Raw genomic sequence first — 25,297 nt, forward strand, 5'->3', positions numbered from 1 at the left:
GGAACAGTGTACAAACTTGGTGTTTTGTGTCCTTTTGCTCCGATGCTTTGGTGCCCTCCTGACCACTGCCCTTCCCCTCCCTTCTCTCTGCTTCCTCAGGGTCAGAGACGGGCTCGGCGTCAGGGGCAATGCTGTGAGGACTGTGTGTCTCCTGCTGGAAGCTGCTCACACAGAGGGCTCGTGCGATACCAGGATGAAATGTGGAAGGCCTCGGCCTGTGAGTTCTGCATGTGTGACCGTGGCCAAGTGACCTGCCAGACTGCAGAGTGTGCCAAAGTGGAGTGTGCCCAGGTAAGGAATGGAGGCATCTCTGTTTGGACTTGAAACCCTCTCTGCAGCAGGATTGGTGGTCCCCCACCTGTTCCTTCCTGTCCCTTCCCAGCAGAGAGGACAGCCAGGTTTGATGGCTCAATTTCAAGTTGTCTCCTAGCACGGAACTTCTGTAGTGTAAATGTTACTTTCTGTTCAGATTGGCTTGGAACAGCTAGCCTGGAGCTGTTAGCTCTCGGTGCAGCTGGTTAGATGGGAAGCCCTGAGCCAGAGACCAGACACAGAAAGAGATGACGTGGACAGGAGCCTAACAGTCAGCGCAGCTGGGCCTCGTCATTGGTGGCTGCCCAGGTCAGTCTGGTTCTGAAGCAGAGTCTGCAGGTGCTCTGGGGGTCCAGTTTCTGTCACAGGCCCCACTGGCAGCTTTTAGTGGCGAGCCGGCACCTGGAGGCTCTTCCTGTGAATCAGGAAAGAAAATGAAATGTGTTTGTGTTTTTGTTTTAAAGAGGCATGGAGAGAGACCCCATAAATAATTAACTCTGTTGACCTCCGTGGACTTGTGCTGTCTGCAAAATTTCTAGAATCTTTTAACAAAGTAGCCTCTGTTTGGACTGTAGATATATATGGCAGGGAAATTACTTTTTTTATTTTCCCTTTGAACTCAATTTTGACCCACTGCAAAACAAATTGCTTTCAAAGCTGTCTCCCTCTCCCTGGCCGCTCCCATCCGCCCCACCAGTTTCCCGCGGGGTTGTGAACTTGAGTGGATGAGGGGAGCTAGGAAGATCTGAAGCACGGGCTGTCTGTGAAGGCATTTTTCTTTCTTGTTCTCCCCCACGTCTCAGCTCCTCTTGACATGGCTCCTGGGGAGGAACAGCCTATCAAACAGGGCTGTCAGCGACAGAGCTCTTTTTTCATGTTGCCTCCTACTTCAGAGCTGAGACACATTTAGGTAAAGAGGGCCTCGCCTTTCGCTGATTTATTTCCCTTTTCATTTCTCTTCTTCATGTCAGGGGAATCAGAATGGTTGGATGAAGATGAGAAAAACCCTGATCAGGGCCCTCTTCTGTTTCCCCCTCTCTCTCTCGGGCCAAGACTGGGCTTCCTGGCCTTGGCAGTCTGCCCAGAGGATGCTGGGTTATTTCCAAGGTTTTAATTTGTCTGATATCCCAGGGTTTGTGGAAAATCGGGGAGAGGTGATCCTGGTAGGGTGGGTCCCTTAATCACCTAGTTTCAGTCAGGTCTATAGCAAGAGTCTCACTCACAGGAAATAATTTGCCCCCCGCCCCACCCCCGCCGCCCAGTGTTAATGCATTTGCGAGTGCCTGCCAGTCTCCATGGTTCCTGCTGTGGCGGCATAAGCCAGGCCCTCTCCTCTGTTCTTAGGTGGGGGAGCAGCCGCTGAAGCCAGTGGAATGGGTCTCAATGTTCTGCAGGTCACCCCATGGCACTGTCTCACCCGCCTCTCATTCTCTGCCCACGCCCACTCGTCTTCTCTTTTATGAATTGAGTTCTAATGCCTTTAGCCTATTTCTCCAGATCTTTAATCAATTAGCATATATTGTTTGAAGACCCTGGATTCTACACTGAATGTACTACCAGGTGGGAAATTTTAACCAAAACTAAACCATGCAAACAATATCCCTCAGCCTTCTTTCTATGCTGTACTTCCATAAATAGCTATACTTAATGACCTTGTGCGAAAGTCACTTAAGAGTCTTCCCTAGTGGCTCAGATGGTAAAGAATCTGCCTGCAGTGCAGGAGACATGGGTTCGATCCCTGGGTCAGGAGGATCCCCTGGAAAAGGAAATGGCAACCCGCTATAATATTCTTGCCTGGAGAATTTGATAGAGACGCCTGGCGGGCTACAGTCCATGGGATTGTGAAGAATTGGACACAACTGAGTGACTAACACTTTTACTTTCTCAATGACCTTGTGAAAGCCTGGGATACTCACTTTTGAACTTCTGTGTAGCTTGGAGATAACAAGATGAATAAGATACATTTTAATCTCAAGAGTTCCCAGGCTTTTCAATGGAAATCAGATACATACATAGGAATTATAATATGCAATGACACCAATGATTAGGAATTAACATGAATAAAATGTGATAGGAGCACCTGGAGAAAATGATGACATTTGCCAAGGCAAGCAGTAAAAGTACGCTATTGGTATTTTTACTCAATTCTACCCCACTTTCTGCCTATTCTAAGATATATCAAGGTCATTTGATTTCTAATCTTCATACCAAAGGTAGAATAAGTCTATGTCTATATCCACAAAGGTGCACTTCTAGAGAAAGAGGCAAAATTGTGCAGCATCACCATTGTAATAATTATTGCATTATTATCAACAGCAGTGTTATGATAGCTTTGAAATAGCAGTTTTTCTTTGTTGAAAAAGGATCAAGTGGCATGACCTTTGTCATTGATGTATAAAACCAAATCCCTAGACATTGAAATATAAGTAAATCAGCAGTAGAATAGCGTAACAGGATGATTTCCATGTTTCTATATTTAGCATTATCTTTGAGCATGAATTCAAATGAAGAAGTCAATTTGCCATTGTTTTTAAAGACCTCAACATTCATATATGAGAGATAAAATGGTAAGGGAATCAAAGTTTCTAGCAAAAGACATGGAAGAAGGTAGTCATGCCATCAATGTGAGGTGTTTTTCCCTTCTCCAGCAGAGGAAAATTCTGTCAAAAGAATGTTTTCTCTTGCAGTGGGCAGGTTGGTGGAATGACAAAGTCTCTATCTGATGGATGGATACTGGTGTGATTCAGTGGTGAGGGGTTAGCAGATTCCATCTGGCCTATGCAGCAGATTCCTCTTAAAAAGAAGAGTTAGTTTTGTTTCACAAAGCAATTTTTCTCAGAGCCGAAGTCTGATGCTAATTGGAGCAAGCTCCTCATCGCAGTGAACTGATGAAGTTTGGGGCATCTGCTGGTGCTAAGTCGCTTCAGTCGTGTCCGATTCTGTGCGACCCCAGAGATGGCAGCCCACCAGGCTCCCCCATCCCTGCGATTCTCCAGGAAAGAACACTGGAGTGCGTTGCCCTTACCTTCTCCAACGCATGAAAGTGAAAAGTGAAAGTGAAGTCACTCAGTCATGTCTGACTCTTTGCGACCCCATGGACTGCAGCCTACCAGGCTCCTCCATCCATGGGATTTTCCAGGCAAGAGTACTGGAGTGGGGTGCCATTGCCTTCCAGATGTCTATAAATAGCAGATCTATTTAGAACTTCCTGCCTCACCGAAACTGCATCCTCACTCCCCAGTAGCAGGGCTAGTGGTTATTTTCAGGAGCTTTTGAAAACTCAGAAAAGCTACCTTCTTTGCCTTATCAGAGTGATGCAGGCTCCATTTTCGGTTTTGTCTGTTTATATTGTAGTAGGCACTCAAGAATGTCTCATGCATTTCAACTTTAATAGAAGGACACGTACTCTGTCTTGTTTCAAAACATTGTTTTAAGTGACTTAGATTACACGCTTATAAACCCCTTCATATGCTTGGAAAGCAAATTTCTCTGTGTTCGTAGGTTAGGCCTTCACTACCAGCCGATTTGTCACGTTTCTGCAAAACAATTTATATGTAAATACGTCTGCTCCCTGTAGCACCCTCTGACTGGCATGAAATTTTGAGGAATGGTGATCTATCTAACCCCTTCCTTTTAGAAATAACTTTTTAGATATTATAAAAATTATAGTCATTCATATATTTTTGTTTCTTTTAAAAGTGATAGTTTCATTAAAATAATACATATTCACTTAGAAAATTGAAGGCTCAAGAGAAGTAAAAAAGAGACTTTAAAATCCATTCATAATGCTACAATTGAAAGACAACCAATGCTTTTCTTTCATATTTTTCTTTAGTGTACAGTGTTTTTAAACATAAATACTGTGATTATTCTGTTTATGCAATTTTACATTATTCAGTTTTTACCTAAACATGGTGTTTACACTTCAAATGTAATATAGATCACAAATTAAATAATGTCTTCATGTAAAGAAACATCATCATTTTTTAAAAAGTAGATACATCTTTAGAAAGTGGGAAGTGTTTTAAAGAATACTCTTTAGCCTTCAGATATTAGATGCTACTATATGCATATGAAAAGTTATAAATAAAGCTTGTCTTTTTAATAGCAGATTTCCTGGGAGGTAGGACTTATGTTTAATGAAATTATGTTTTCTAAGTTATAGAATTCAGAATTATTTTTATAGTAAGCATTTATTATTTTATAATAAAAAATTGAAATGATTGATTTTGATAAGTTAAAAGTGATAAAATGATGGCTTTGAAAGTTTAATATCTGCCTTCCTAGTGTGGCATTTCTTTCCTTCCTCTTGTAATTTTTAAAATAGTGATTATGTGAATTGGATAACAGTTTCAGAATATTGAATAGAAATTAGTTTTCTGCTGTTTAATTTATGCCTGTGACTTCATCTATGCTTAAAGGGATGTGCCTGGTTTTGTATTCAAGGAAAATGTTGGTGTGATTTGAGCATTGTTAATGAAATCAAATCACAAGTTCAAACCTTGAACATAAATTTAAGGTCCTTTTCTGAAACTCATAACTTTCCATGACTACAAGATTACTTGTGGCCTTTCTTCTTCATGGGAGTTCCTGGTCATGGGTAGGAAATCATACACAAAGATCATCAGAACTGGAAAGAAAAAAACCCTTGGAGGAAGAGGTGAGCTGTATTGACTAGGCTTTTCATAGGGATATAGCACAGGGGAGATGCAATAAGTGATGAGTCAAAGCAGAGGGGTGTGTCATGGCTTTTCATTCTACTTAGGGAATTCAGCCACTTCGCAATTTAGTGCTGCTACCTGGAGATGTTAATTTGATGTGTATTTCTGCAACCTTTATTCTGCAGGGTGAAGAATTAATTCACTTAGAGGGAAAATGCTGTCCTGAATGCATTTCAAGGAATGGTTATTGTGTTTACAAAGGAAATGCAGAATTTGTGAGTATCGGGCTAATAACCGAAGACTAATAAAAATGAATCTTTGGAAATTAGTTTAATAAGGGAGCATTACCTTCTCATTTCTTTTACCCATTCACTTGTTTAACAGACATGATTGCACTGTTGTGCCAGGTACTGGAGATACAGAAGCCCACGCCACAGGCAGAGCCCCTGCTCTCCAGGAGCTTTTGTTTCATGGTGGGCACATAGACAATAAACACATGTGTTGGGTGGTGACGGGCACCACTTTGAAAATAAAACAGCTGGGTAGTAACTGAGGGGAGAGAGGCGTCTTTTATATCAGATGATGGGGGCGGTCCTCTCATGAAGAGAAATTTGAGCAAAACCTGAAAGAAGATGCTGAGGGAGTGAGCCAGGGATATGTTGGAGGGGGATACATACCAGGAAGAGGAATCAGCAAAGGAAAAAACAGTGAAGCAGAAGTGTGCTTGGCAGGTCCAAGAAACAGCAAGAAAGTGAGTTTGGCTGGAACCAAGGGAATGAGGGGGAAAGGCTCTGAGATGAGGTGCAGGAGGTAGCCTGGACCCCGGTTTCACCCGGACACAGATGGGAGCTGCTGGACAGTCTTGAGCAGAGCAGGGCTGTGAGGGGCTTGCTTGTGAGAGAGGCACATTGGCCACCATATGGGCAAGTGACAAAGGAGGTGAGGCTGATACTAGGTGTTTCGGTTAGAAGGTTTTGCAGTAGTCTGGAGGAGAGTGGTGGTGCTTTGGTCTAGGGAGGCAGTGATCTAAAGCAGTCAGGCTCTAGGTTTATTCTGCAGGTAGAGCTGAAAGGATTTTGATGTGTTGGATGTAGAGCAAAACTATTAGTTAAGGTTTTATTTATTCCTAAGTCTGTACTTGTTTTTTCTTCTATACCCCCAGGGAAACATATTTATCTTAATCTCTTCAAATTTGCTCTATCTTTATAGCTCTTATTTTCCATGTGGGCTTCTTGGAATGTTGATAAATTCAATGTGTGCTTAAAAGCACATCTGTTAATCATAGATACAGCTGCTTCACTGACCAATCAAAGTGGGATTGTCAGTATTAGGATTAGGTGCTTTGACTGGTGAACTGATTCCTACACCTTTTTCTCTTGTGATCTGGGTAAATTGCACCTGTCAGCTTGCCAGTGTTTTATATAAGCTGGGGATGCTGTGCGGTATAGGGTTAAGACATGTGAGCTCTAAATTCAAACCCCTATTTTGCCACATACTGACAATGACCTTGGGCAAGTTACTTAATCCTCAGCTATAGAGATAAAAATAGTACTTATCTCATGGGTCTATTGAGATGATACATATAAAGTTAGAACAATACCTGGCATATAAAGAAGCTTAAGATTATTATTATTATCATCATGCTCTTGGCATTGTTTGCTTCATATCGATACAACATAATTTAGTTACCTGTGTTCCCTAAGAATTTAGGAGATTAAAGGTTCCCTATAAATATTGAAGTTGTGTTTTCTCTCTTTATCACAGTATTAATTTTCCTATCCATTTTTGAAGGTAAATAAAGCCCAGTAGAATTCAATAAAAGCAAGTTGTTTTAAATAAGCACAAATTCCCATGATGCAGTACCATAGAAGTTTCCAGAATTTGCTCTTACAAGGTTAGGTCTCCTGCCTGCAAAGTCCTTCATATTGAAGGGAATTGAAGCCAAATACTCCAGCACAAAGTGAGAATGAGAATTCAAAAATATTTCCTAGGCATATTGTCTTCACCTCATATTGGTATGCTTTTCTTGTTTTTGATATATATTTTATTTATGTTCATAAACAGTGACTGAAGTTGCTTGTTACTTAGGGAAAAATGGATATTTCCTATTGAAAAAATGACTAGATCAGCCTAATGGTGTTTTTAGTAGTATAAAAATAAATATATTTCTGTTTTGCTTTGTTCCTAGATGTCCTCAAATGCAAGTAAAGCTAAACATATTCCAGTAAGTATAAATTTTTAGCTTGTAGATAAATATGTACAAAATTATTTTAAGCAGAGATCTACATAAACTGTCCTGGGAAACCTTAATGCTCAGTATTTTTGATAGTCATATTTGATGGCACTATGGTCTGGGATTAAGAATTGTAATGATAACAAAGACTGATTCATTGAACTTTTGCTAAATACTGTCACATTAATTGTTCAGAATGCTTAACATCAACTGACTTAGTAAACATTTTATCAAAACTTTATTTTGAAGTATGCCCTTTTATTCTCTTTAACAATACCTCCTTCATGTCCCCAAACATTCTGGTAGGAACTTTTGTCTCTTTTCTATCTCCAGGGTGAATAGCACAGTGAGCAGAAAGGAACTGCTCTTTATAATTCACTTTGGACGCTCTGTCAAAGCACTAATGTTTATTATCATCATTTGCTTGGCTAAAAAAATATTTAGTGTGAGAAAGCCCATGGCACATCCACAGCCCACTAAATGTGGGTATGCGAGAGCTGTCATTGTAAGAATACATGACCCTACTGTTGCTCTTACTATAGTAACAATAAGGAAATTCAGCATTTTAACCTGCTTCCTACTGTTGTTATAAAGATTGTATTTAATGCACCTGCTAATCACCAGGTACACAGTAATCCCTTCTGGTGTTTTTGTTTTGGTTTGGTTTTGCTGATATAGTTTGAGAATCAAGTGCTATATGCTTCTTGCATATTCTGGAAGCCCCAAAATGCTTTCACACTTTTATCTTTCTGCCTGGGTTCTACTTTAAAATAAATCAATTATGAACAAAGAAGGGGAGATGCTATCCTTTTAAATTTATAACTCTTGTTGTTGTTGTTCGGTCACTAAGTCATGTCCGACTCTCTGCAACCCCATGGACTGTAGCACGCCAGGCTCCTCTGGCTTCCATTGTCTCCCAGGGTTTGCTCAAATTCATGTTAACTGAGTCAGTGATGCTATCTAACTATCTCATCCTCTGCTATCCCCTTCTCCTTTTGCCTTCAATCTCTCCCAGCGTCAAGGTCTTTTCCAAAAAGTTGGCTCTTCCCAGCAGATGGCCGAAGGATTGGAGCTTCATCTTCAGCATCAGTCCTTGCAATGAATATTCAGGGTTGATTTCCTTTAGGACTGACTGGCTTGAACTTTTCTACTGATGTCCTGTTTCAGTTAGGTTTGACATTGTGCTAATCAGGAGCCTTCACTTTGACCCTTACGGAAATCTCCACCAGCCACCTGGCTTCTGAATCTCTGCACTCTGCTAACAACATCCTTCTTTGCTGTCTCCTGCAGGAGGGAGAGAAGTGGGAGGATGGCCCTTGCAAGGTGTGTGAGTGCCGGGAGGCTCAGGTAACTTGCTACGAGCCCTCTTGTCCTCCGTGCCCAGTGGCCACACTAGCCCAGGTGGTGGAGGGACAGTGCTGTCCCGATTGCACATCAGGTGGGTCCATGACCACTTTATGTCTGCTGAGCTGTCCTTACTGCCACACAATTCAAAGAGATCTCCTCTCCTCCTGCTCCTTGCTTATTTTTCTCTACTCACTCACTTGGTTTGTTTGGTTCTTCTTAATTTTTCTAACAAATGACACTAATTAATCTTGGTCCATGCTTTTGCCAAACTCAGCTGATTATGAGTATGTGACCTCGCAGAAGTCATTGGTCCTCCCTGAATCTTCATGTTCTTGTTGATAAAATGGCCTTATTTTCCTTGCAAAATTATTGTGAAAATCAAATACATTAATGTTCGAAAACTTGTAAAGGCAAATATGGTTACTAGGACTGCTTCGTTGTCGAAGATCAAAGAAAAATTGTTGCAAGTTTGTTATGGATGTTCATTTCTTTAAGATGAACTATTAAACAGATGCTTCCTTTTGGAGTTCTCAAATGGGTTTTTGAAGTTGAAGGACCCATTAATTTCTTCCAAAAGAAAATTTTATCTACTTGTTCTGCAACTCTGCCTTCAAATCACCTGGGGTTGAATTAGTTCCAGTTAATAATTGTTGGCAAGCCCTGGAGTTGCTCTGGCTGAGCAGTAATTTGCCTGAGAGCTCAGTCCGCCTTGGAGAAGTGGCATTTTCTTGCACTCATATTTCATGATTAATTGTTTTCATCTGTGAGCTGCAGCTTTTCATATTGGCAGTTGCACTTGTGGCAGTCAACATATTTTGGCTAATCAGTGTTTCCATGAAGAGTTTATCATGGGAAAACCATGGCAATGTCAGGGTTTCGTTACTTTACCCTCACCAAAGTGACTCTTTGGGCTTTACAAAACAAATATGTAGCATATTTTAATTTCCTAAACCTTGAAAATCAGGTCCTTGACAACTGTGAAACCTAAAAGTAGTCCTGTGCTGACAATTTACCAAGTTCAGTGATGATCCCAGTGACTGGTAATGAGGTTTGAAATCTTGGAGAAAAAGAAGAAAAAAATGGCTGTATTTTTTTTTAAGACTATAATAACTTTTTTAGTAGTGTAGGTTTTATGTTTTAACCTTTATGTACATCAAAGGTTAGGAAAAACTTCTAGGAAATTATAAATCATTGAATCTGCTTAAATCATCTATCATGGAACTAGTCATTCCTGTTTCTAGAGGTATTCTAGGAGGAGACAGAAGCATGAAAAGGCCTAGTTTGGTAATGTTTTTAATGTTTTCACTTTGGGGACACAGTGACTGTATTTCAAACAAGGAGCAATTCCTAGAAATCTTGCATTGAAATCAATATTGCTATTTGGAGTCCTTTTTCATCCCCAGAGTTTTCTCCATATTTTTTACAGATCCTCTATAGCCCTTTTCATGCATAAAACCTATACTGTTGAAAAACAGTTATTATTTTCTTAAAAAAATATACAGCCACTTTTTTCCTCTTTTTCTCCAAGATTTCAAACCTCATTACCAGTCATTGGGATCATCACTGAACTTGGTGGTAAATTGTCAGCAAAAGGCTAGTTTGGTATTGTTTTTAATGTCTTCACTTTGGACACAGTGTTTTTCAGACAAGGAGCAATTCCTTGAAATCTTACATTGAAATCAGTTTTGCTATTTGGAGTCCTTTCTCATACACACCCAAAGTTTTCTCGATATGCTATACAGATCCACATACCCCATAAATCCCTTGTTAGAAGGAGGTAAGAGAAATTATATGGTCTTTACTGAGTTCTCCTTTTCTTTGTCTTGATCATAGTTCGTTGCCACCCAGACTGCTTGACCTGCTCTCAGTCTCCAGACCACTGTGACCTCTGCCAAGATCCCACCAAGTTGCTGAGGAATGGACAATGTGTGCACAGCTGTGGTCTGGGGTTTTACCAAGCTGGTGCTCTCTGTTTAGGTACGGCTCCAGGCAGACTACCCAGGGAGGGACTGAGGCTCACTGGTATGGGGTCATGGTGTAGGAAACGCAAAACTTCCAAACCATGAGAAGGGGGTAATGTCATCCGTAGGCTCCTTGACCTCTCTACACCCATCTCACATTTGATGGGTGTTTGGTGCAGGAAACGCACAACTTCCAAAAACCATGAGAAGGGGGTAATGTCATCCGTAGGCTCCTTGTCCTCTCTACACCCATCTCACATTTGATGGGTGTTTCCACGCTTACCGGGAGGTATTAAGAGATGATGGGGCAGTCAGATGTTTACTAGGTAGTCGTGGCTGGATTTCTCACTTTCAAGGATAGTCATCAGTTAATCCAAGATGGAACTTCAGAGGTAACATGACCTTCGAGAGCACTTACTAGAACTTTATTGTCTTGCTAATGGGGAATCTGTGGACCAGAGAATGAGCTGGCTTGCTTAATATCACACAGATAATTGGTAACAGAGCTTAGCTCTTGTGGGTTACCAGAGGATCCAGAGGGCGTTCATGTGCATTTCAGAATGCTTATAGTAGTGTGGGGCTTCCGAGGTGGCACTATTGATAATGAACCCGTCTGCAGGAGATGTGAGAGATGCGGGCTCGATCCCTGGAGAAGGAAATAGCTAACTTCAATATCCTTGCCTGGAGAATCCCATGGACAGAGGAGCCTGGCGGGCTACAGTCCATAGGGTCACACAGAATCAGGCATGACTGAATCACATAATACATATGAGAGGGAGCTCTTACTGGGAGAATTTGGCTTGGTTGAGGCCAAATCATAGTTACTTTTTCTCCTATCTCTAACTCAGGGGGTTAATTATCCATTTTAGAATGTGTAGGTTTACACCCTGGCTGTGAGTATAATCTCTCTGCACCTCAGCATTCTTACCTGTAAAGTGGGGGTGATTCTGGTACCTTCCTCAGGAGGCATTGTGGGGATTACATGTGTGAGTACACGTCAAGTGCCTAGAATAGTGTCTAGGATGTTGTTAGATCTCGATAAAAGTCAACTGCTTTTATTATTTTTGTAATTATTCATTTCTGCCTACTCTCTCTCCTGATTCATAATCTTCAACTTTCTTGGAAGTTATTTATATCTCTGAATAAGGGGTATTCTTGTAAATGTTTGAGTGAGAAAGCTACTGGGGGCAAATGGATAAGAAAAGAAGAGCAAGACCCTTGAGCCTAACTGCCTTGCTTCCAATGCCAGCTTCATGTGACCTTGATCTTGAGCAGATTATTTTACCTCTGTGAGCTTGCTCGTCATTTGTAACATTGGGATTGATACTGTACCTCATAGCGTTGTTGTGAAGATTAAATGCGTTTATATATGTAAAGCACTTCACGCATTGCCTGGCATGAAATCTATGCTGTGTAAATGAAGGCAGGTAGAGTTGTTTTCCTGACTTCCTGATTCTCTGTGTCTCCAGAATTGGGCTGTGTAGGGACTGGCACAGGGCAGTGCACTTGAACTAATGAGAGGTTCCCTTTTTCTTTCTCCCACCCTTGTTGAGCCAGCCTGCCAGCCACACTGCTCCACCTGCACCAGCGGGCTCGAGTGCTCGTCCTGCCAGCCTCCCCTGCTGATGCAGGAGGGCCAGTGTGTGTCCACCTGTGGGATCGGCTTCTACCAAGACCGCCACTCCTGTGCAGGTAAGCCCTGACCTGCCATGGTCAAGCAGGCCACTGAGAAAGCCACCCCCTGCCCCCAAACTACCTGGGGCCACCCGGAGCTATAAGCAGCTTTTCAAGTAGAAGAAATTCTGAATGTGATTCCTGATGGCGTGAGAACAGTAGACGAGAGACCTGACAAACAGTGTTTTAATAATTTTATTAGTGCTTTAGTGATGTACATTGTGATGTGATTTCTAGAAGTCCTTTTGCACGTATCTGGGGGCCCTGGGACAGTATCTGATGAGCATTAGACTTTGACTCGGGCTTCCCAGGTGGCTCAGATGGTAAAGAATCTGCCTGCAATGCAGGAGACCTGGGTCTGATCGCTGGGTCAGGAAGATCCCCTGGAAAAGGGAATGGCTGCCACTCTAGTATTCTTGGCCGGGAAATCCCAAGGACAGAGGAGCCTGGTGGACTACAGCCCTTGGGGTTGCAAAGTCGGACACAACTTAGCAACTCAACAATGACAAACAAAATACTTTGGCTCAGATTGTCATTTTAAAAAGTTGTTAAGTCAGATTCCTTCATGGTATAAGAACACAGGACTTAAATGAAGAAGAACTATATTTATATATTTTTAAGCTTTACTTTCACTTAGAGAGGGAGAAACAGAAACAAGAAACTTGGACAAATAAAAGTAGGCTTTTAAGTTTGCTCCTACTTTAGTATCTGCCTACTGAGCATATGTATTAGTATTTATTACTTTAGGAGCTTTATATGCCTACTTTTTGGTTTTTAAAATTTTATTTATTTATTTTGTGGCTGTTTGGTCTTCATTGCTGCTCATGGGCTTTCTCTAGTTGCTATGAGCGGGGCTGCTCTTTAGTTGTGATGTGCAGGCTGGGCTTCTCATTGGAGTGACTTCTCTGGTTGAGGAGCCTGCACCCTAAAGCTCTTGGTCTGCAGTAGTTCTGGCGCATGGGCTTAGTTGCCCTGTGGCATGTGATATCTTCCTGGACCAGAGGTTGAACCCATGTCTCTTGCATTGGCAGGTGGATTCTTAACCACTGGATCACCAGAGAAGTCCTTGTTTATATTTTTAACTCTATATTTTTTATTACAATCTAGTTGAAATTTTAGTATCTTAACCATCTCTGGAGGTGGGACTAGTCATAATATGATTTAATTTTTTTATACATGACTATTTTTTCAGTAGTGATTATAATCACGGGTACAAGTAAAAGAGTAAATGTATAAAGACTTTTTTTAAATGCAGAAATAGAGGGAGGTGTGATGGTGAGAACAAAGAAATGGACAGAATCCTAAGTTTGTCTTTTGAAAGAGACAGGAAATCAGGTGTTCCCAGAACCTAAGGCAGGGTGTGTAGTGGCAGGAAAAAACCTGAGGAGGCAGATGGGCCAGAAGGTGGGTGTTGGGTGTCATCCCAGAGAACTGTGGTAGCTGCATTCTGCAGCTGAGCCAAAGGGCAGGGATGTGACAGGAACTGGGAGATGGGCCAGTCTGAGGGTCAGCTGGTGGGCGCCTTTCTTTCATGTCCTTGGTTAGGTTTTCAGAAAAGTTGGAGGGAAAATGGTAAAAGAGAACCAGTGCTATCTAGGCTATCTAAGTAATAAAAGCAATTTACATGTCCACTTATGGATAAGCAGATAAACAAAATATAGTCTGTGTATGCCGTGGAATATTATTCAGCCTTAAAAAAGAAGAAAATCTTCCATATGAGATAATGTGGTTGAATTGGGGACATTGTACTAAATGAAATAAGCCAGTCACAGAAGGATGGATGCTCTATAATACCCCTTATTTGAGGTACCTTGGTTTTCCTGATGACTCAGTGGTAAGTAAAGAACCTGCCTGCCAGTGCAGGAGATCCAGGTTCCATCCCTGGGTCAGGATGATTCCCTAGAGAAGGAAATGGCAACCCACTGCAGAGGAGCCTGGTGGGCTACAGTCCATGGGGTCATAAAAGAGTCGGACATGATTTAGTGACTAAACAACGATGACATATTGAAGTATCTAACATAACAAAACTGACAGAAGCAGAGAGTAGAAGGGCAGTTGCCATCGGCAAAAAAAAAAAAAAGGATTCCTGGCATTGGAGAAGGCAATGGCACCCCACTCCAGTACTCTTGCCTGGAAAATCCCATGGACGGAGGAGCCTGGTAGGCTGCAGTCCATGGGGTCTCGAAGAGTTGGTCATGACTGAGCGACGTCACTTTCACTTTTCACTTTCATGCATTGGAGAAGGAAATGGCAACCCACTCCAGTGTTCTTGCCTAGAGAATCCCAGGGATGGGGGAGCCTGGTGGGCTGCCGTCTATGGGGTTGCACAGAGTCGGACACGACTGAAGCGACTTAGCAGCAGCAGTACAGCAAGCCTAAAATTTTGGTTGTGCAAGATGAATAAATTCTAGTTATCTGCTGGGAGAAAAAAAAAGAGTCAGCGCATGGTATTCTTTAGGTGTGCTGGCTGAATGACCTCCAAGGCCAGGTGAAAGTCCCTCATGGAGGAGACTGCTAGCCGTCTCCACTCGTGGTCATGGTTATGGGCGGAATCCACAGGACTGTGGAAACCACCTTGAAAGGAAACACTGGTACTGTGTGTGCCATGTGGATGTGAGGATAGTGGGCCTGGAGCCAGTCACATTACAGAAAGGGAAGCATCCTGGTTTCTGAGTCTGATGTGGGGGCTTTTTGAAATCTGGAAGAATTCTTTATTTCTGTATCCCCAACATCATGGGCTGCACGAAGGGTTCAGATTTGTTTGACATTTGTTGAATAAGTGTTTGAGCGATGAAGAAATGTCCTACCCCTTGGTGATCCTTGAAGGACCAGCTTTTTGACAGCAGTGTCAGCCACAAAAGAGAAAAGAACTCCTAATGTTTATTACAATCCCATTCTATTTACTGGTTATTTTAGAAAAGGTTTAAAGTGGGTGCATACGAATGCTTTTTAAAGTGTCTGATGGTTCGGCAATTTAGGTAAACTGCTGAAATTTCAATTTGATGAAATTATTGAATGTATTCTTTATTCCTTTCTTCTATCCCATCAAAGAGACCTCCTGCTAGCACTCTTGCAACAGATTTGCCTTTGAAAGGGAAGTAATTCCCCCTAGATTTTATTTTCCCCCCATACCTCCTCCACCTCAGCCAAATGTCCCACATACATGTTTACTTTTTTCTTTTTTTTGGCCACTTTCCTTCCTCCTAAGCACAGTGTTTTAATTGGTGTTGTTAATGCGGTTTCAGGGCACTTTGAAATGGGTAATGTTTCATTTGATTACTGGTTTACGTAGCTGACTGCTTCCACATTCCATCCACATGCCCATACACAAATGCCTTAGTAGAAAGTTGCTGGGAAAATTTGTTCATGCACCCTCCAGGGAATTAAACCAATTTGCTTTAGTTCAGCCTCGTTGCATTTTTATGCATAAAATGAGAAGAAAAAAGAGAGCAAGAGGAGAGAGAGGAGAAAGAACGATCTTAAAAATTAAGGCTAAACTTGTGATCAATTTCCATATACTCGTTTGATGGTGAGATTGCCCAAATAATCTTTCCAAATAAACTTTTTCATTATCAGAATTTTTTTTTTTTTGCAATATTTGTGCTTTGCACCATTTTGAGTGTTTTTTCACCACTGACCTTAGAAGTTGATCAACCAGTGCTCATTCAGAGTGCTAAACTTTTCAAAATGAAGCCTGCCATTTTATGGTTTTTCTGGATTGATTCCTTCTGCCAGAATCATTTATGTTCTGGCTGGCATTAATTGCCACTTTATTGACCCATCAAAAGCAAAAGAAAGCGAACACGTGCTGAGAGAACTCATTACCAGAAATTAGCTGATTAATATTCATGCTCACCATGTTGAATATGAGATAGAATGAGAATTTCTAGGCAGACCCAAGAGGCACATAGACCCATGACTCTTCAAGAAAAGAGTCGAGAAAGTAAACCAGAGGGAGGTAAAAGAAGGGTCTGAGTCCCACCTGAGAATCACATGCTTAGGGGCTTTTATCATTGTTTCTTTTCCCTTGAGTTTTGTGGTATAGACACACATATATGCATATGCCTACAAACATGTACATGTGTACATATATTCACATTATTGTTATAATCTTGTGCTTGATTAAACTGAATAACATAATTATAAATCACATTTTGTGTCCCCCACCAGTCAATGCTTCAGCTTGAGAGTTTAATGCTTTGACAACTTTACCTCAAGGCTCAGCACCACCCAGGCTTTATATCCGTCTAAATTGGAGATAGACAATCTGGAAGTTGTCTCTGTCCCACAGTAAGAGAGGGCCAAGGAGTAATCACCCTCCTGATGCCCAGAACTCACCCTTTGGGTGTGGCACTCAGGCATCTTCCTTAACCCATAAACTTCTTTTGGTGCCAACTAGATCTGGTCCAGCATTCCTTTCTGGCCCTGCGCACTTCAGGTCCTAGTATTGAGTTTCTACCGTGGTTCCTGCCACTTGTCCTGTTGTGATCCATTTCCAGGAATTAGCAGCCCATCTCTTAGCCCCAACCACATGGTCAGCTTGACCCATGTATGGATGTTGTTTGCCCTGACTCTATGCCACGTGGCCTTGTACCCTTCCACCATGGCTGTTGGGTACCACTTGTCCTAGACTTACTGTATATTTCTACCAGAGTGGTAGTTTCATTACCTCTTCTTAAAAACCTTGGTATTAAATCTAAATCTGGATCCAGACTGAGCTCGCCTGTCCTGAGAACATTCTTTCATGTCTGTCTCACCCCTCTTTTCAATCAACTTCTGTCTCACTCTGGTGGGACTATTAAACTGTGCACATAGATCATAGATATAAGAGCCCATAAGAAGTTAGAACAACTACATTAACACACACCATAGGAGATTGGTTTGAAATGAATAGCTCAAGACTGTTGACTCTGAGTAGAGAATGAGTAGAATTTAGCCCATTTTTTTAATATGTATCACAAAGGTTGGAGGATGGAGCTGTGTGTGCCCCTGGCAGGTGCTGCCTTCACTCTGCAGACCCAGAGATGGGAGGGAGGGTGACACCTTGCTCAAGTGGAGACAAACCACCGGGATTCCAATCTGGGCTCCATTGCTTCAAACAGCCTGTTCTGTAACTCTGTGTTTCAACTGCTTGTGGCTAAAGCAGAGGCAGTAATGTCTACCACACAGCATTGTTGTGTGGATTAAATGAGTGAATTCACATGTATCGATTAGGATGACACCTGGCACCTGGAAACCCTCCATGTATGTTTGGAGACTTGGATTTCTGCTTCCCCTTGTCCGTCTTTCCTGTTCCTTGTCCCCAACTCCATTTATCCTCTGTTGACCACTGCTCAAGATCTAGAGAATATGAAGATAAATAAGGCTCCATGTTTGCCTATAGTGAGCTGGCAATCAGGGCAGGGTTAGCTGCTGCTTTGCAGAGGTGTGAAAAAATAAAAACACTAACACAGAAACCTATGTAACTCTTTCTATGTAGGATTGCTGTATGGTCTTAGATTTCGAAACTTAAAGAATCAAGCAATTGAACAGGTTTTAGATTTGTGTGAGGGGCATCATTTTGAATCTCAACGCTACTACTTTTTGCTGTATGTTTGGGCAAGTCATTTAACCACCTTGAGCCTCAGTTTTCTCAGCTATAAAGTGGGGTTAATATTATTTACTTTAAGCCACTAATATGAAGGTTAGAAAAGATGTTTGAAAATGTAAATATATTATGACTGACACATGGTATGTGGCCAGTGCATGCTTGCTAAGTCACTTCAGTCTTTGCAACTCTTTGCAACCCTATGGATTGTAGCGCGCCAGGCTCCTGTATGCATGGGATACTCCAGTCAAGAATACTAGAGTGTGTTGCTATGCCCTCCTCCAGGGGTCTTCCCCACCCAGGATTGAAACCCACATCTCTTATCTCTCCTGCATTGGCAGGCAGGATCCTTACCACTAGCGCCACCTGAGAAACCCCACTTGAACAATAAAAGGCAGCTATTGTCCTTATCAAATATATTCCTTTGTTTTTCAATTTATGCAGATGCAAATCAAATAGCTTGCATTAGAAAACAAAGGATTTTGTGCCCTTTGTGTCTGATTTTAAATAACTTTTGTATATTATGGAGAAGTAAATATAATACAGGGAACTGTTTATTGTATTCATCACAACAAATTAAAATCATTTTCTTCAAATGCTTCAATCAAATGATGAGAGTCTAGAATGACTCATTTTTTCACCAATATTATGCTACATTTAGAGGGAAAGCTTATGAAAAGAAAACCTGTAAAATTTATGTATAGGATACTGACTTAGCTGAGATTTAGAAGTTGTAGTTTGAATGGAAGAACGTCTAAAGTTAATTATTTGTTGGAATTTGTGGACATGTAGCACTGACCCCGGAGAAGGCAATGGCATCCCACTCAAGTACTCTTGCCTGGAAAATCCCATGGACGGAGGAGGCTGGAAGGCTGCAGTCCATGGGGTCACTGAGCATGGGACAAGACTGAGCAACTTCACTTTCACTTTTCACTTTCATGCACTGGAGAAGGAAATGGTAACCCACTCCATGTTCTTGCCTGGAGAATCCCAGGGATAGGGGAGCCTGGTGGGCTGCTGTCTATGGGGTCGCACAGAGTCAGACATGACTGAAGTGACTTAGCAGCAGCAGCAGCACTGACCCCTGAGAACCAGGTGCAAAGCAGTACTTGCTGGGTCTTGGCATTATATTCTGTATGTGGCTGAGCCCAGCCTGCCGTGCCCAGGACAAACCTCTTGGCAAAGGCATTTATGAAACTGCTGTCCTGTAATCCTCTAGAATGCGGGATCCTTCCTGTTCTGTTGGTGTGGCCATTGTGAAGCTGATATCCTCCATGGTCCCTCCACACTTTCCAGAGTTGGAGAGTCAGTCCCCACTTTTCACTCCTAGATCAGTCATTCAGTCTGGGGCTCAGCACATCCTGCCACTGTGTCTTCACTCACTTTGTTCTGCCTTTTACAGCATGCATACTAAGTTGCTTCCGTCGTGTCTGACTCTTTGTGACCCTGTGGACATTAGCCCACCAGGCTCCTTTGTCCGTGGGATTCTCCAGGCAAGAATACTGGAGTGGGTTGCCATGCCCTCCTCCAGGGGATCTTTCTGACCCAGGGATTCAGCCTGTGTTTCTTACTTTTCCTGCACTGTCAGGTGGGATCTTTACCTCTAGCACCATCTGGGAACAGCATATGCATGTTCAAACATCTGGTATTCTACAGCAATTATGATTTCTCACTTAGCTGCTGAATATCTTGTAAAGATATATATACTGCTTCAAGTGATAGTCCCGTCTCCTCCACTCTGTTTATGCAACAAGTATTGGCTGAGGCTCTTCCATGTTCCAGTCATTAGGAGACTGCAGTGAAGTGACAGAAAACCACCCTGTGATTCAGGATTAGGTTCTCAACTGGAGAAGAGTGTCATTAAATAAATAAATACATTGCTTCAAATAGTTACCACTATATGAATTCGTTACTTTCAGTGCTATACAGACAGTTTAAAAGTCTACTGTAGAAAGTGAGTGATTATTGAGGCAAGGGCAGATCTTATCTTTCTGAATTCCCCACAATGCTAGGTACGTATAAGACACTTTGCAACAATTTTTGATTGAAAAAAAAAGTTTTTAAACCACTGCACAGAGGAGAAAGTAGCAGAGTGTATAGGCATGCCTAGACTCTAGCTTCCTGGTAACCTGACTTCCATTTATCTTCTATTATTTACTCCGTGTCAGCAGTTTCTAACTAGGCACAGCCTAAGGAAAAATTACAGAATCTTATTTTTTTCCCCACCCCTCTTTTTTTCTCTTCATTTGCCTCTTCTCTAAGATAATTGGGTGCCTTGTGAGTGCTGAAATGGTGATTCTTTTTTTAAAATTAATTTATTTATTTTAATTGGAGGCTAATTACTTTATAATATTGTGGTGGTTTTTGCCATACATTGACATGAATCAGCCATGGGTGTACATGTGTCCCACTATCCTGAACCCCCCTCTTACCTCCCTCCCCATCCCATCCCTCTGGGTTGTCCCAGAGCACTAGCTTTGAGTTCCCTGCTTCATTCATTTAACTGGCACTGGTCATCTATTTTACATATGGTTTCTTTTTTTTTCCAATGTCTCGTGATATTTCTTTATTTTTTATAATTAATTTATTTTGATTGGAGGCTAATTACTTTACAATATTGTGGTGGTTTTTGCCATACATTGACATGAATCAGCCATGGGTGTACGTGTGCCCCCCTGTCCCAAACCCCCCTTCCACATCCCTCCCCATCCCATCCCTCTGGGTTGTCCCAGTGCACCGGGTTTGAGTGCCTTGTTTCATGCTTGACTGGTCATCTATTTGACATATGGAAATATACATGTTTCAATGCTATTCTTTCAAATCATGCCACCCTTGCCTTCTCCCACAGAGTGCAAAAGTCTATTCTTTATATCTGTTTCTCTTTTGCTGTCTTGCATATAGGGTTGTCATTACCATCTTTCTAAATTCCATATATATGCATTAATATACTGTATTGATATTTCTCTTTCTGGCTTGCTTCACTCTGTATAATAGGCTCCAGTTTCATCTACCTCACTAGAACTGACTCAAATGTGTTCTATTTTAGAGCTGAGTAACATTTTATTGTATATATGTACCATAACTTCCTTATCCATGTGTCTGCCAATGGACATCTAGGTTGCTTCTATGTCCTAGCTGTTGTAAACAGTGTTGCAATTAACACTGGGGTACATGTGTCTCTTTCAATTTGGTTTCCTCAGTGTGTATGCCCAGCAGTGGGATTGCTGGGTCATATGGCAGCTCTATTTTCAGTTTTTTAAGGAAAGGGTGTGTAAGAGGGTTCCCTTTTCTCCACACCTTCTCCAGCATTTATTGCTTGTAGACTTTTTGATGGCAGCCACTCTGACTGGCGTGAGATGGTACCTCATTGTGGTTTTGATTTGCATTTCTCTGATAAATTAGTGTTGTTGAGCATCTTTTCATGTGTTTGTTAGCCATCTGTATGTCTTCTTTGGAGAAATGTCTGTTTGATTCTTTGGCTCATTTTTTAATTGGGTCATTTATTTTTCTGGTATTGAGCTGCATGAACTGCTTGTATATTTTGGAGATTAATTCTTTGTCAGTTGCTTTGTTTGCTGTTATTTTCTCCCATTCTGAAGGCTGCCTTTTCACCCTGCTTATAGTTTCCTTCATTGTGCAAAAGCCTTTAAATTCAACTAGGTCCTATCTGTTTATTTTTGTTTTTATTTCATTTCCATTACTGTGGGAAGTGGGTCATAGAGGATCTTGTGTGATTCATATCATAGAGTGTTCTGCCTATATTTTCCTCTAAGAGTTTTATAGCTTCTGGTCTTACATTTGGGTATTTAATCCATGTTGAGTTTATTTTTGTGTATGGTGTTAGAAAGTGGTCTAGTTTCATACTTTTACAGGTGGTTGACCAGTTTTCCCAGCACCACTTGTTAAAGACATTGTCTTTTCTCCATTGTATATTTTTGCCTCCTTTGGCAAAGATAAGGTGTCCGTAGGTGCATGGATTTATCTCTTGGCTTTCTGTTTTGTTCCATTGACCTGTATTTCTGTATTTGCGCCAGTACCATACTGTCTTGATGACTGTAGCTTTGTAGTATAGTCTGAAGTCAGGCAGATAGATTCCTCCAGTTCCATTCTTCTTTCTCAAGATTGCTTTTGCTATTCGAGGTTTTTTTGTGTTTCCATACAAATTGTGAGGTTATTTGCTCTAATTCTGTGAATAATACCATTGGTAGCTTGATAGGGATTGCATTTAATCTCTAGATTGCTTTGGGTAGTATACTCATATTCACTATATTGATTCTTCCAGTCCACGAATATGGTATATTTCTCTCTTTGTGTCATCTTTGATTTCTTTCTTCAGTGTTGTATAGTTTTCTACATATAAGTCTTTTGTTTCTTTAGGTAAATTTATTCCTCAGTATTTTATTCTTTTCGTTGCAATGGTGAATGGGATAGTTTCCTTAATTTCTCTTTCTGTTTTCTCATTGTTGGTGTATAGGAATGCAAGGGATTTATGTGCATTAATTTTGTATCCTGCAACTTTACTGTATGCATTGATTAGCTCTAGTAATTTTCTGGTGGTGCTTTTAGGGTTTTCTGTGTAGAGGATCATGTCACTTACAAACAGTGAGAGTTTTACTTCTTCTTTTCCAATCTGTATTCCTTTTATTTCTTTTTCTTCTCTGATTGCTTTGGCTAGGACTGCCAAAACTATGTTGAATAGTAGTGGTGAGAGTGGGCACCCTTGTCTTGTTCCTGATTTTGGAAGAAATGCTTTCAATTTTTCACCATTGAGGATAATGTTTGCCGTAGGTTTGTTGTATATGACTTTTATTTTGTTGAGGTATGTTCCTTCTGTGCCTGCTTTCTGGAGATTTTTTATCATAAATGAGTGTTGAATTTTGTCAAAGGCTTTCTCTGCATCTATTGAGATAATCATATGGTTTTTATCTTTTAATTTGTTAATATGGTGAATCACATTGATTTCTTTGTGAACACTGAAGAATCCTTGCATCCCTGGGATAAATCCCACTTGGTCATGATGTATGATCTTTTTAATATGTTGTTGGATTCTGTTTGCCAGAATTTTATTGAAGATTTCTACATCTATGTTCATCAGTGATACTGGCCTCTAGTTGAAACAGTAATTCTTTAAAAAAAAAAAACTTGTCCCTGGAACTTGGTTGGTATCCATGGGGTATTTTAAGCCACTCAGAAGGGAGGGCAATAGGATTGTCCTTCTAGAATGTTCTTTTCCTGAGTAAGCTAGTTGTGAAGCAGGTGACAGTGGTATTCCAAATCCCCTCCCTCTCTGTACATTCTTGTAAATGATAAATGGAGAGAGGAAGGAAAAAGCAGCTGGTGGTACTTTGCCTGGGACCTCTGCTCTATCAGGCTCCAACAGACTGTGTTTGGCATTTGTCTGTGCTGCTTATAGGACTTTGCTGTGCAGGCCAAAGACAGATGATGGAGCAGACGTATCACATACCAGCAGAGAAAACCCACAAGTACAAGGGAGTTTATTTTCCAGACAGATCCCATTCTTCCTGACACATCTGAACCCTCAAATATTTCAGCTGTGGATTACAAAGTAGTGACAAGTCTGCTGGCTTTCTGCCCGGTTCCTAGGGTTCTCAGTTATTTCAGCTAGACTGTATGGCATACATTTGTACATTCCATCTCTCTCTTCCCCATCCCCCACCACCAGCACCCTCCATGTTCCTCCTTCCCCTCCCTTTTTATGCCACCCACAGGTAACCCAGTGCCTCCATACTAATCACCACCCAGTTCTGAGCAGGCTGCGCACGTGTGGCCAGGAAGTCTGGGCACCATTGAAAGCTTGATACGGGCTAGTGGGTCCCTCCTTTGGCTCTTTAGTTTCTATAGACAAGTAGACTCAAGGTATTGCTAGAAAAATCGATACCCATTTAATTTACAGGGGCTGAAGAAAACCCCAGGGAGTTGAGGGTTGCCAGCGGTCACCGTGGATGAGTGCCATCTGAGAATTCCCTTTGGCTGTCAGGTTCAGCATAGGTGGTCACTGCATTTGAAAATCTTCAGGGTGTGCTGGGTTGTAGATTTAGGAGGACAGGTAGAGGGGCAGCAGACAGAAAAGATAACCTGAGGAGTGTTACTGGTGAAAGGAATGTCTGCTTTCATCCTCTGACTTATGTGCCTTTGAAGAGCCAGCCTGCTTGTAAATCTCTTTCCATGTGGATTTGCTGAAGCCTCCTTCAGCTGGAAAGTTGCTCCTTCCATTCAAGGTCTCTGTCTATGGAAGACCCTGCTAAGAATATAAATACGTTACCCAAGATGGGTGAATCATTCAGCTGTATCATGAGTGTGGTTAATAGATTAACTACCTATTTACCCAGCTTGTGCCTTAGAGGAAATGACTGCAGGCTTTTTTTTTTCTCCTTTAGTAATTTTTTTCCCGTAAGCACCAAATGAATTCATCTAATAAAGTCAGTAAAATTCAAGGTGCATAAAATCTGTGAAAATCCCTGACTCAAGCTCTCCCAAATCATGGCTGTTAGTATTTTGGTGAATGTCTTCCTAATTTATCTAGTTTGTATGTCTTGTGCACACACACACATACAGATGAATTTATTTTTCAGAAGTAAAGTCACACTATCTATATGGTTTTATTGCCTGCTTTCCCCATGTTATTTATCATCCTTCTACAGTGTCTTTTGAAACCTGTTGTATAACTTTCGATCTGTGGTTCTGTAAGAATTCATTGAGCTAATCCTCTGTTGTTTGACATTTTTCCTAATTTTTCTATTATCATAAATAACCACAATGTAAATATTTTTAATAGAATTGTGGTTAAAGAATCTGCAATGTGGAGCAGCTGGGTTCAATCCCTGGATTAGGAAGATTCCCTGGAGGAGGGCATGGCAACCCACTCCAGTATTCTTGCCTGGAGAATCTCATGGACAAAGGAGCCTGGAGGGCTGCATTCCATGGGGTCACAAAGAGTTGGACATGTGTGAGTGACTAAGCACAGACTCAAATATATTTGATTAAAGTAAATTATTAGACAAGGGGTCCAAGTATAGATATGCACATATTTAATCTTTTGACATATATTAACATATTACTCTCTTTTAAAGAAGTTTTCATTTGCACTTCTACTAGAAAGGCATGAAAGTGCTTATCTTCCACTACCTCTGTCAACACTAGGCATTATAATTCTAATTACATTTGTCAGTTTGATTTATCAAAATGTAATCTTGGGACTTCCCTGGCAGTGGGTAAGACTCCGAGCTTCCAATGCAAGGTTCACAGATTTGATTCCTGGTCAGGGAACTAAGATCCTACATGCCCTAAGGTATGGCCCCCAATTTTTTAAAAATTATTTTTAATGTAATCTTGTTTATTAACTTATTTATACTTATTTTGGAGATTTATATGAAGAAAGTTGAATTAGTCATTCTTGTCCACTCATGGCCCCTTTTCATCATTAGCTTCTGCCAGGCTCTTCTCCTTATCTATCTTCCTGTTTATTCCTTTTCTTCCCATTACCTGTGCCCACTTCCCTTCC

The 25,297-nt window shown here is 41.3% G+C and overlaps 1 protein-coding gene across 1 annotated transcript in view; it reads left to right on the forward strand.

The window, feature by feature from the left end:
- Positions 1–25,297, forward strand: part of FRAS1 (Fraser extracellular matrix complex subunit 1) — a 507,275-nt gene that overhangs the window by 230,726 nt on the left and 251,252 nt on the right. The window contains exons 9-14 of the mRNA XM_040237169.1: positions 100–291; positions 5,159–5,248; positions 7,162–7,197; positions 8,497–8,644; positions 10,387–10,530; positions 12,072–12,206. Coding sequence (XP_040093103.1) covers positions 100–291; positions 5,159–5,248; positions 7,162–7,197; positions 8,497–8,644; positions 10,387–10,530; positions 12,072–12,206 — 745 coding nt within the window. The remainder of the gene's footprint in view (positions 1–99; positions 292–5,158; positions 5,249–7,161; positions 7,198–8,496; positions 8,645–10,386; positions 10,531–12,071; positions 12,207–25,297) is intronic.

This window comes from Oryx dammah, unplaced genomic scaffold (genome assembly GCF_014754425.2).
Source record: "Oryx dammah isolate SB20612 unplaced genomic scaffold, SCBI_Odam_1.1 HiC_scaffold_3, whole genome shotgun sequence".
Classification (NCBI taxonomy): Eukaryota; Metazoa; Chordata; class Mammalia; order Artiodactyla; family Bovidae; genus Oryx; species Oryx dammah.